At 35.3% G+C, this 12,870-nt stretch overlaps 1 protein-coding gene and 2 long non-coding RNA genes across 3 annotated transcripts; 1 reads left to right on the top strand and 2 right to left on the bottom strand.

Moving 5' to 3' along the window:
• Positions 1-875: 875 nt before the first annotated feature.
• LOC119192851 lies at positions 876-3,851 on the bottom strand. The gene is made up of 2 exons (XR_005113765.1): positions 3,497-3,851; positions 876-1,151 (listed from the first exon to the last, which is right to left on the bottom strand). It is a non-coding gene; the product is annotated as an uncharacterized LOC119192851 (long non-coding RNA).
• A 3,864-nt stretch (positions 3,852-7,715) lies between these two features.
• On the bottom strand, positions 7,716-10,907 carry LOC119192849 (protein lap4-like). Its single transcript, XM_037446605.1, has 4 exons — positions 10,796-10,907; positions 10,046-10,228; positions 9,188-9,310; positions 7,716-8,005 (listed from the first exon to the last, which is right to left on the bottom strand). The coding sequence occupies exons 2-4, from the start codon at positions 10,088-10,090 to the stop codon at positions 7,796-7,798; spliced, it is 378 nt and encodes a 125-aa protein (XP_037302502.1). The 5' UTR covers positions 10,091-10,228; positions 10,796-10,907; the 3' UTR covers positions 7,716-7,795.
• A 119-nt stretch (positions 10,908-11,026) lies between these two features.
• On the top strand, positions 11,027-12,046 carry LOC119192850. The gene is made up of 2 exons (XR_005113764.1): positions 11,027-11,141; positions 11,586-12,046. It is a non-coding gene; the product is annotated as an uncharacterized LOC119192850 (long non-coding RNA).
• The last annotated feature ends 824 nt before the right edge of the window (positions 12,047-12,870 follow it).

The following is a 12,870-nucleotide window of genomic DNA, read 5'->3' as shown; positions in this document are numbered from 1 at the left end:
TAGTTGTATAATTTTATTCATGTATACAAACACGAAGCAGATTTAATAACTGTGGTTGGTAGTTTCAGGAAGCAAGCATGATGACCGGAAGAGGAATTATTGAAAACGACCTTTCTAAGTACTGTGCAAAGGCGTATATTGAATGGAAAGTAAATATTTATAGTAGATATGCCTAGATTCAACGTGATATATTATAGTTTAACGACTAGATTAGTTTCTATTCAAAGCTACTTTCTACTATGCAGAATTTCTCCCCGGAGTCAACACTATACACAGTATTTGAATTCCTATACTGAATAAAACGTATTTTCATACAAAATTTCTAAATTTTAATGTTTCCCACAACCTCTCACTTCATTTTGCACCAAAGAACGATATAATCTCGGACATTCAAACACTTCTCATATTAGTGTGTGTGTGTGTAACAACGGATTTTATATGTGATATTACATAACTAGAATAAACAAACGCACTTAATAATTTTGTACCTATTAATAGTATGTTTGCGTGAGTTTTGTTTATTACGTACCATATCCGTACACGATAGGCTCCAATTCGCTGATTCGTACACGTCGTGGTCCAGCTCTCATTGGTAAAGTATAATTGTTAGATGCATTATAATTGGCATCAGTATCCGGCCCGTCCATGCGACTCGCAGCTCTAGGTAGAGTTCCATATCTCATAGCGTAAGAATCGTTATAAACAGGTTCATAGCGCATTTGTCCCATGTCATTAAAATATTGCGATTGAGTGTAATAAGGCCTCGTGTCCACTGGCTGAGCGTAATCTATATACGGATTGCGTCTATCTCGGATTCCATATCCGGTGTTTACAGGTTGCGGTTGATACTGATTCAATGCGGGCATACTTTGCCCTATATAGCTGCGTTGATTCGGTTGCCGGCGGTACTTATCGAGTGTATCGAAAGGTCTGCTGTGTGGTGCTGAGAATCGATCTGTGGCGAATATTTCGCTAACGGGCAGTCCACTGTTGTTGCTCAAATTACTTCGATCGCTTCTGGTGCTGCTTCTCAAACTGTTCCTACTGAGCGAGCCGTCGCCGCGGACGCTCAGTTTCACTTCAAGTCTCTTGTCTTTCATTTTTTATACACAATATTACGTCATCCTAAAATAATTTCCTCAAACTTTGACCTACAATTTTAACAAATGTTACAATTTGACATTTCGACTGGACAACACGGTCCATTAGAGATGGTTTTAGATGTGTTATTATGAAAAAAATAATTGAAGTTCTTGTCAGTTATTATACAACGGCTCATCACGCTAAAGAAAGTTTACGACATTTACAACGTTGTTCACGAACGATGAGTAATGAACGTTGATGTATTAGTAAATTACCACAAGATTGAGAACAACACTGCTGTTGTTTAGAGTTAATAGAGGTTAAAATTCTTTGGCGAATACACGACTTGGCCATCAACATGACTTTCGGACAAAGGGTCTGTCAAATTCGCTGCGAGAGAACCGGCTTCGCGGTACGACGCACAATAAAAAATTGACAAGAGAAAATTTGTAGATGAACTTCATGATTAAAAGATACTGAGGCCTGAACGTCGAACTCGATGGATATCTGTTATCACAACATCAATCAATTTTAAGGTTGATCGAAGCTAGCTAGCAATAACAATTCAATAAAACAAACCATTACAAACATAATATGGTACAAATAATTTGTACATCATTTTAACTACGAATCTTTAAAACGAGCAAGCAATTATTAACAAGCATCATAAAGTAATCAATTCTTTAAGCCCTTTTCTTGAACAATATATGGAAATTGTACAATCGAATAACTATTATGAATATTATGTAAAACACAAGATCAATAATGACCGAATTGAGCATACCCACATAACAATGATGTCACACATAATGAGTTCGTAGCACGCGATAGATAATAATTGCTTTCGTTCATAAGATTCAAAAACAACGTTAAAGCGTGGATAATAAATTTAATGTTTTATAGCATAACACAACACAAACGAAACGTAGCCAATTAACGAGTTTTTATGTATAGACAATTGTTTTATAAAACCGGTGAATATTTTCTAAAAACGCACAAGCCCCTGTGCACAAGCTGTGTACAAACCGATACAATCGAAATGCGACTGACATCGAACGGATCATTACTCGTACAACGATAAGATAATAACGCGAGTTCAATAAATTATATCATGCACAAATAAGTAATTGTTGACATTGATAATATAAACACATACGTTTATTCCCCGATGTAACAATGCGACCTGTGTCCATTATTGTTTGCTAATATTGTGCTTCTTTCCCTAGTTCAGTATGCTGCGCACACTAGTGTTGTAAGGCAACATCGAGTCAGTGTTTACCTTTGGCTATGTTACAGAAACTTTACTATGTCAAGGTCATGTGTTGGCTTTGGCACTTCATAAGTAGATATTGAAATAAATGAACATCTACATGAAGTGATTCATTCATTAGCATGATTAGCTTGTTGTAATGAAGGCTCTACACTTACGGAATAATTTATAGCTCACGTGTAGCATACAACATCTAATGTTAAGTGCACTGGTTGTAATATAAGGATATAAATATAAGTATCGTTTAGTACTTAACTTATAAGGATAAATGTTAAGTTTTCGGGCGGAGTTTCGAGCAACAATTCTAATGCCGTATATAAAAACAAACCCTAATAACATGATTACTATAATTATCTACATTGTATCGTACATATTTACTCTATTACCGTTCGAACCCAATTTCGTGACGATATTCACGCCTAAATAATGAATCTTTAATCACGTATTAAAAAGAAAAACGATTTTTATTTTAAATATAGCGTTAAAAAGGATAGTATGACGAATCGGTAGCGCAAACAATTTATACCTGAATGAATTTATCGCGCATTAGACGAGCATGAAATGTAAACGTTTCGACACGGTGCCCGTACAAGTGTTAAGAAACTTGTGTACTTGAGCCGCCACCGTGCAAACATCTTTATATCTGTTATCTGGTTGCCCTACAAAATACCATAACAATGGTGTAGAATGGTCTTAAATACAGTTACCGAAAATTTCTAAAGGACACACCGATAAGGCGAGTGCGCCGATTCATTAACACCGCGTTAAAATATCAACACACAGCAGTAAAATGTCTGCAAAACCTACTTTTAAATTGCGTTTTTTAACTCAGAGAAAGTACGCGTGTCCATGTCAGTGCAAAAGACGCAACCCATAATTTAATCGTAAATGGAGCAAAGCAGACTAGCGTGAAGTTCTGCGCAACATGGAGATACAAACCGGTGGTAAATGCTCAGTGCCGTCGGCAAGAGACACATGTGTTTACTACTAACGACATAACAATAACTCGGCCTGACCTTCACGTATTACTCATATTGTTTCTAGAAACGCAAATGTAATGAGGTATTTTTTTAATGTAACATAAATCACGTAATATTCATTACATTTACAATATTAACGATCGTATTGCACAAAAATAACCACACTTAGACTTTACTTAACAGCAACAAAAACGATTTTAAACACAATTTTGCGATGTAAAACTAAATCACAGAAATTGATTCCGTCCACAGCTACAATTTTCAAGAACCGAACACAAACAGATCTGAATCACTTATTACATTGTGTAAATATCACACTACTTCTTAACACATTATTCAGTATAGACGTATTCAACCTGTTGCAGAATTATATTAAGTGAAAATATATTAAGGAGGAAACATGTTGAACACAGGTAGGCGAAACACTGCGACGCTTTGTTCGACGGAGCGAAATGGCACGTCGAGTGCAAAAGATAAGCTGATAAGGTTGTGATACGGATTGTACCATTTTGATTAGCCAGCCGCGCATACGTAAAATAGTTCAATTCAAACGAACTTAATACTTATGAATTTGATCACAAACATTTGGAAATAATTGCATGTATTTTGCGTTAAGTTATTACGCGGCTAACTTCACGTTTCATATCGATATCATTCATTTGATCAGTCGTTGAACTTATTAGACATTAATGTAATGGAACAACCATTGATAAAATTAATTGTCCAATCATTACATGTATAATAAATATACGAATCTGTTTGTATAATACAACTACGGTTTTAGGAAACACATACATCATAAATAAATATCACATTCGTAAACCACAATACCGCTCGATTCTTTGTTCGGATATCAGTGCTGGGATCTATCGCATCGTCATAGTACCTTCATAAAATAGAAATTCTTAAAGTGTTTGCATGTTATGGACATAAGTAAATGTGAAACTTACCGTCAGGGATATCTTCGGCGGTTTCATCATCGTCGGTCTTGCGGTCTTCCTGTAATTCTCGTTTTTGATGGCCTGTGAAAGATACACGCATTAAAATCTCTTAACATAACACTTTAAAATTTCTACAAGACAAACGAGAAATTAGTCTAAAGCATATGAAGTAAACTGGGAGCAAAACGCAAATACCGGTATATTGCACCACACAAATAAAACTAGTAAGGAAGGAAACGTCACAACACGCTACATGCCAGTGATATGTGATAATTGTGATTTAAAAAATGCGCAAGCGAGGCAAGCAAAACAAAATACAGTCGGATCTAAATTGAAATCTTGCGCTGAATGTCTCTGTATCTCGCACACGCATCTCACCCGGGCGAGCCATCCTCCTGCCGCTTTCAAGCACCTCATTTTAATAAGCGTACGTAACGAACACTTCGGAAACGGCCGGTGTTTGTTGGTGATTTATTTAACACAACACTTGCACTAAGAAAGCGGCACTTCACTTATCGATTAATCGCGGTACGTGAGGCATTGTTACGAGCGGAGCGGTGGAAGGCAGTCATTTCTGCGAGCCTCGCGCAGGGTCTACCGACAGCGTCGTGGTCGAGGGCCCGCGCGCACCAGCCCGGAACAGCCGCGGTATGCCAACAATTACCCACGCTTGGGTCGTGCTTTAGAAATGTACCGACGCCACGACGGATTTATTACTTAAGACACGACTTGCAACTTCATTTGTCTCAACGTTGGGTACCGCGACGTTTTCTACACGAGGAGACGTATTATATTGTGTTTCCTTCCAAGTGTAAACACTTGGTCTGAGCATCGCTACATGATAATGGGAACGCGGTCTATGCTGTGATGCGAAACAGATCTCACGACTCTATTGTTTTGCGTATTTTTCAACGAACAAGAAGTTTAGTTGCGGTCGGTTCGCCAGCTTTACTCTTCAGTATTGTTGTCATGTATATGTATTATGCAGTATACACAATTAATGTTCTTTTATTCAACAATTATGCGGCGTAAATGGTTTTATCATAATTAATTTATACGATCAACAATACTACAAGCTACAAAAACCACGCATGGGAACTTGTATACATACGAGTACACATTAATATTAACATAGTATCCAATTAAAAACTAATCCAATTATGTTGTACAATAATGAATATTGACACAGTTAATTTGTTATATTCCAATAATTTCAATTAAAATACAAATCCTAAATTTACGCCAAATAAATATAACATTCACATTACTAAAAAATCACGTGCTACCGGTCTTAAAGGCAATAGAGATTAAGAAAGGCAAAGACGCCTTTGGGCCTCTCACTCACTGTGCAAAACGTAACATCAAGTTGTTAATTCACGAAGTTTCCTGCGAGATAGTGGTATTGCCCCAATCATGCCAGGCTTATCAAAGCTGCAGACAAATATATCTGCAAGGTGGCTCTACAACTTTCGAAAAGACGAGAAGTAAAGTTTTATTTTGAATCTGGTTGTAACTACAGACCAAATCGACGTGAATCTTGTTTTAAAATAATTAAATATTGTAATAGTGTTATTACATTTACACTTCGAGGGTTTAGCGTCTATGAGAGTGCAAGAATTTCACACATCCTGTTTTTTATAGGGAAATCCAAGAACTAATACCGGTTTAAAAAGCGGAGAGTAAGCCATCAGTCCAAGAGACCCTGGGTAGCCTATACGACTCAAATGCATTCTTTATCTACAATGACGAGATTACAACTCTGTATTTTAATAATAGCCACTTACATAATACACACATGACAAACATATTATGTATGTATATATGATAATGTTTACATGCACGAACAATTGACAAACGTTTTGCATAGCTACTTATCATTGCAAACTGTCCATACGAGATAAAACATGATTGATTCCGTTCGTCAGTATTGTAGAGTAATTCCGGAAACATAATTCCAAGACGATGCCAATAATGACAACGAGCTATAGACTACCAAGGAGAAAGTATTGACTTATGTTTAATTCAAATATACTAATATAAAAATTGTTATTATAGAAATGATTAAAGATTTTATCAAATATCTTGAACCAGTTAAATATGTTTTTTGTTAAGATGTTTTACAAAATTCTAAATAATTATTTTAATAAATTAACCTCCAAAACGTTTTGCAGAAAGGTGTGACTCCTCTTACGACTAACCACCCGTCCAAACTAAATAGTTACAGAATAATTATTGAAAGTGTTGTCCGGCCTAAGAATCGAACCCAGGAACTTAAAAGACCCAAGAATAATCGTGGCGAGTAAAAAAATAACATAAAGTAACACACACATTGAAGCCTATTATCTCGAAGAGATAGGCAGAAGCGCAATTGGTGTATCCACTTTTTGCCATATAGAAATTGTAAGACTCCGGGCTAGTACTGAGTAGAAAAATGCAATATCCTTTTTCCCGACCAGGGGATCGAACCCGAGCCTTCAGCACTGCATGCGTCAAAAGAAGAGTCACAAATAAATTATTTTTATATCTGCATTTAAAAATAGTATTTGATTATTCCTTTGAAATACAAATACTAAAATATTTGCATTCAAACTTATTGCAAAATATTTCCCGCTGTCACGCTACGGTCGTTACAAACATGCAAATCACGTAGACCACTGCACACAAACAATAATTGCTAAATTGCAAAAATAAACAATGTATTATTTACAAAACATTAAAATATGAAACATTAATAAACAGAGCAACGAAATATTTAGTATCCAAATCATTAGTAATATAAAAAGTACATCAAGCGCAAGTACTACCATACATACTTGTATATACATAGAGTGTTAGTGTTGTTAATAATCCGAAATGTTATGAACATAGAATAAAAACCCAGATCATTTGTTTTATAACCAGCAATCTTCCCGAAAACCAGGATCAAATAGATCACAATACTAAGTCTTAAGACAATAGTTTTATTTTGTAGATGATCTATTTTAAAAGCCTTCGTGGCCTTATATAGCTTTACATTGACTATCGTACAATCCTTAATAGATGGTTTTAGTTAAAACCATGTTTAAATCATTAAGATGATTTATTAGTCTGACAGTGTAGTCACAGTTTTACGTCTCCAGCAATTTGCATGAGACTCTCCTAAATTTAATAGTATTATTGTTTTGGCTACATTTTTAAATAAAAACATTTTTTATCAATTATACAACACGCAAAAGAGCTACGCTTTTTTTATTTAAATTTTCTACTAAATTGGTAGATTTTGGACAAGGATGGACTGAATATATTCTTCCAAGTTTTTTTTAAGTCTTCGGTATATAAAGAGATGTCAAATGTCAAACCTATCTTTCATGCAATTATATAAACCAAAGCGTCCTGATTAAGAGATGTTTTTATGTATTTTTTCTTAGAATTTAATATAGGAATTTAATCATTCGCGAAACCACAACTTTCACCGAAAGACTGTGATTGACCCCAGTTCAGTTGAGTGCAAAACTACCCTCGAAGATGAATGAAGATTGCTGTTATAGAATGTATGAACGCGGTCGGCGGCATGTAGTCGTATAGGTGTCGCGCACCTGCGCAATGAGATCGCGCGCGCGCCCCGCGTCGATCTGGTTGACGCGCTTGTTCTTGAGGTGGTGCGGCGTGTCGCGGCGGTGCAGCCGGCCGGCCGGCGCGGCGCCGCGCTCCGCCACGCCGCTGCGCCACGCCACGCGCCGCGCGCCCGCCCGCTACCCGCGACCACACGCACACGCACACGCACGCCACCGTTATATGCGTATACACGACAATTTACCAAATCATTCGTTTTAGTATGTTTCCACTTTTATATGGTTTCTTACAATTCGCACAGCGAGAAGTACTGTATGGTTCGCAACTGATGGCAGGCTGAGGGGATATTGTTTTTATTTCATCCCGAACCCGATTTTTGCCACGTCAGTATTATTACCGGTCTGGCAATATTAGTTGTAAATTTGTATGAATATCATTACAGCCTACATACATAAACGAATAATTTCGTCAATTTATCCAAAGTCACAGATTACTTCCAAGAAGCACCACATTAGAAATTTGTTAAAAAAGACAATTGTAAAAAAATACATTACTAAAATTAAGCAACAATCGGTTACATACATACTACTAATATGTATCCGCATGTATCTTCAAAAATATGCAAATATTATTGAAAGTAATCTATGATACAAATATTCACCATGTATCTCTAACACTTATTACATTAATATACAAATTATGTTAAAATATTGTCCTTGTTACTTTGAATGGTGCATTAGCAAAGTATAACAATGACAAATATTGTATCTAATACATCATATTCTAATTGTATGTAAAAGAAACAAGATGGCTGATTAAAACGTATATTTTTCTAACAAGTGTCAGAGATAAGATATCCCGAAATATGATTATCTTAAGATATTCAGATGTAATAAAAGCGAAATGTTATGTTCTGTAATTTCCCAAGCTAACATGACAGACTTTCTTTTTAAATTAAAATCACTCAGTGAGTGGTATTTGAAAATACTTTAATTGCTGAAGAAACACAAAACCTTTGGAAAGACTGGTATATTAAGATATTTTGACCTGCAGTCACAAATTAAAAAAAATTTAGTCAGAACAAAATTTGTTATTAACTCAATTTTTCTGATTTTTGATTGTATGAAATATAAAATCCACATTGAATACTACTAACAACAAGGAAAACTGATCAGTCATATTAGCCTTAAACCTTGTAAAGTTAAAGATAAGTTATTATAATTTAAATAATACTCTATTAAAACTTCTCTACCCTTCTATATCACAACTTATTAGCGTAGGTTAGTATAGTTTGAATTATATTGTGATATTCAATAAATCATGTGACCAATATTAAAAAGGTTTAATTACTGTAATCTTACCTCTAATTCGTCTGAATCGTTGTCGTCGTTTTCTCCGTCAGATGAATCTCTATCAGCGGCAGTTTGCGTGTCGCTGTCCTCTTCTTTCGCTAATTCGTGATGTACTGGCGTTTCTGGTTCAGGCTAAAATAAATTCTATTTTTAGATAATTATAATTAATTTTTACATATAAATACATAATTGATTTAGTTGATCATAAAACACATAAAAAATAAATAGATGATGAAATAGATCCTTAACTGCGTATTCCTATCATAATAAAAGATAATTTGAGATGTACGCGAAAGACTACCCAGACCAGTAAGGCAAAGTTTATCATTAAAATTCGCATAATACATCAAATTGAACATTTCACTTGTTCACACTCGTCAAACTTTCTCTAGGTCACTATGACATGACCTGAAACGAGTTCTAGACTATAGCGTGTCCTTCATATTCATTAACTGCAATGACTGTGTCAAAAGGCACGCATCATTAAAAGGTGAACGGTTAAATTAAAAGGTTAATTGACGTGGTATTTTTTATCTTCACACGGCAAACTGGCTACACTAGATCTGATAAGTATGGTGTAGGTCAGATGTAATGTCGATCGATAAAGTGATGTTTTTTTAATTATTATTGACTGAGCGTTATATGATGTGCTATGACCTCCTCAGTAGCTTAGTATTACGGTATGACTGCAGTGGAGAGGTCTTGATTTCGATCCCCGGGTCATGCAAAACGATATTGGATTCTACTCAGTATTAGCCTGGGGTCTGGAATTTATGCCCGACATGGCGATAGGCTCGCCCCCTGTGACATTATGGGACGGAACACACTGCAGAAAGTGGGTGAAGAATACACATCTAAAATACATACTTCTACAGTCTCCACGGGTGCAGGTATCGGTTCGATGGGCGACATCGGCAGTCCATTCGTGATTGTTGGTTCAGACTTTGCGGGTTGCGTGTTCGAAGTTTCTGGCGATCTTCCTGCTAACAGCTTGTGTGCCTTCGCCTTTAAGTCCTTGGGATGCGGCGTGTTTTGTCGTACGAATGGTGTCTACACGAAAAGAAAAACGCATTAGTATTTGTATTCGATTTTTGTGAAAATGTTGGATCATAGTTAATTTAATTGAAATATTGCATATTTATTTAAATTATTAATTTTATTGGACAATATTTGGATTAAGAAAAGATATAAAAATATCATGCGCATGCTCATATTACAAAAATCCTATTAATAAGTGAAGTTTAAGTGATGTGCTCATATCTGAAGAAGCGTTGTATGGATGATTTCATGAGTACAACACTTAACAAAAAATATAAAAAATACGGCATTTATAGTGAAAGTATTGAAAACATAATTGCAATTGATGAAAGTAATGCTGAAAAGTGAATAGATCATATAAGTGAAAAATGAGCCTATAAAATTGCATCATCTAATCATGGTCACTTTCATAAACAATGAAGATATAAAATAGCATATAGTAAATATCTTTAGAATATAACAGTACTATAAACGTCAGCAGCACAAACAATATCTAAAAAATATTCTTTACTACTAGAGATGGCAGTGAAAGATCTGAAAAGGTCACGCCTCCAAATTTAATAATTACTGTCGCTTAACCTGTCATGTGTAATGGTGTAATGTGAGACGAGGCGGGCTGAATCACAGGATATGATATCACGAGTCGACGACGTCTTGCTCATAATCTAACTAGTCTACCACGAGTGCAGTACAGTGGTGTTGTGTCGTGAAATATGAGTAAAATAATACGGGTGTGAGCTGTACACAACATATTCATAAACAAAATAATTTAAACATGTTTTCTACAATGTTTAGCTTTTATTCTAGATGTGGTTTTAGGAAATAGTACTTAAACATAATATTGTGCGGTGTGATGATGAATTACGCAAGCCATTGAGTAAATATATTTTTTCTATAGATAACGTTGCAGTGATAAAACTTCTTGGTAAGCATAAACTGTATCGGTTACACGATGCTAGGACGTCACGTTAGTGTTGCAACTAAAGTATGATTTTTGACTATTTAGGAATGTGTTGAACAATACACTATATCAGAGGCATTGCGTTATCGAAGTAAAACACTAATCTAGCACTGCATTAGTCTACTTTCAGCGTAAACAACAAACTAATCGCTATCTAAATACCGAAAGAGCGAGAGGCTTGTTTGCGGGCAGCGCATACACGACTCGGTGTTAGTGCATTCACAATTATTATGATTATTAATTATTTAATTTTTCAGGACTGTACACTTGAACTACTAGGAAACCATCAAACATCGAAATCAACACTTGAAATTGAGGATTTTAATAAAATCATTACATACGTTACATAATCAGTCGTAACGATGAATTACTGCTCAGGACATTATAATCAAATTTTATTTTTTACAGATCGAAAACAACTCCATTAAATAAGTGTCCAGGGAGTTGATACTGTGAAGAGACATTTTCACAGGAAACATTAACCAATATCTAAATTTTAGGTAATGTAAATGCACTACTCGAGACGCTCGGCCGCGTACCTCTGCGAGGTTAGTTATAGAGGAGGATAGTCGCTGCAGGGAACTCCTCCGCTGTGTGGTGACTAGCTTGCGAACTACATTAATCGGTCGCCTCAGCGCTAGCATCGTCTGTGGTGCGAAGAATGACTCAGAAGGTGTCACGTCCCCACTATCCTCCTGAATCGACGGAACCTTTAAACCAAAATACTTTTCTAGGAACACAATACGTATATAAGCTTTGTTATTTTGATGTGCTTGTTACAAGTGCTGCCTAAGATACCGTATTGTTTGTTGTTTGATAACAGGTATTTTGTACGCAATATTAAATAAAATAATGATTTACGAGTTGTATTTGATTGTCCTAATCTTAAAAACTGTGCAATATTTTAGCCTACGGAAGCATTTTTACATTAAACGCTATCCTTACCTGCATCCGTGTTTTTCTAAGTTGTTAGTGCTGTACAAAACTATTGGTGACGATGTTGTTTGTCAGTAAGTTTCTCTATATAGTACAGCTGTTAAAGTATTTATATTTTTTTCAATATTATTAATTGTAATATAAAATAACTTATTATATACTTTCATCATACATTAATACAACCTAAAAAAGTCATAATGAACATTTCCTTTGAAGCAATAAACGTATGAGCTAAATAATTTTACTGGCACATACTTGAGCCCTTGCTTTTAAAAGTATGTATATACTAATAATACTCTTCTCATAAAGATTAAAATTTTTGAACATGTAAAGGATAATAAAGTTGGATTATATTTAATTCTTCACTAATCCCCTACTCATAAAATAATGCCTAATGACTTCATACCTTGGTTTTACACATCATGAGTTTCATATGTAAAAGTTTTTTGTATTTGCCTTTTTATTTTCCCAACAAAAGTATTGTTTAGGGCATTTTTTTTACTAACATTAAGTAATAACTAAAGCCTTTTCTAGTTAGCAAATAATCAGATAACTGAACGAGTTCGCATGACCATGAAAAAAATAAAACATCTGGGGCATTACAATCTGCACGAATATATCTGGTTTAGATTGACTTCACTAGGAAATCAATTCTATTTGAGAGACTTTAAAACTAAGAGATCTGCCATCAACGAAATTTAGGATGCATAGCAAGAATCTCAATCTTGAGTAGTTGTAGCCTATTCGCTTATTCACA

The sequence above is a fragment of the Manduca sexta genome, unplaced genomic scaffold, assembly GCF_014839805.1.
Source record: "Manduca sexta isolate Smith_Timp_Sample1 unplaced genomic scaffold, JHU_Msex_v1.0 HiC_scaffold_3271, whole genome shotgun sequence".
NCBI lineage: Eukaryota > Metazoa > Arthropoda > Insecta > Lepidoptera > Sphingidae > Manduca > Manduca sexta.
This window is presented reverse-complemented; position numbering and strand designations above follow the sequence as displayed.

What these genes read in the sequence shown, in the direction of transcription:
- LOC119192849 (XM_037446605.1), bottom strand. Translation starts at nt 10,090, where the DNA reads ATGTCGCCCATCGAACCGATACCTGCACCCGTGGAGACTGTAGAA. An exon ending in CACCCGTGGAGACTGTAGAA is followed by an intron (nt 9,311 to 10,045) that starts GTATGTATTTTA and finishes AATTTATTTTAG; the next exon opens with CCTGAACCAGAAACGCCAGT. An exon ending in ACGATTCAGACGAATTAGAG is followed by an intron (nt 8,006 to 9,187) that starts GTAAGATTACAG and finishes GGTCGCGGGTAG; the next exon opens with CGGGCGGGCGCGCGGCGCGT.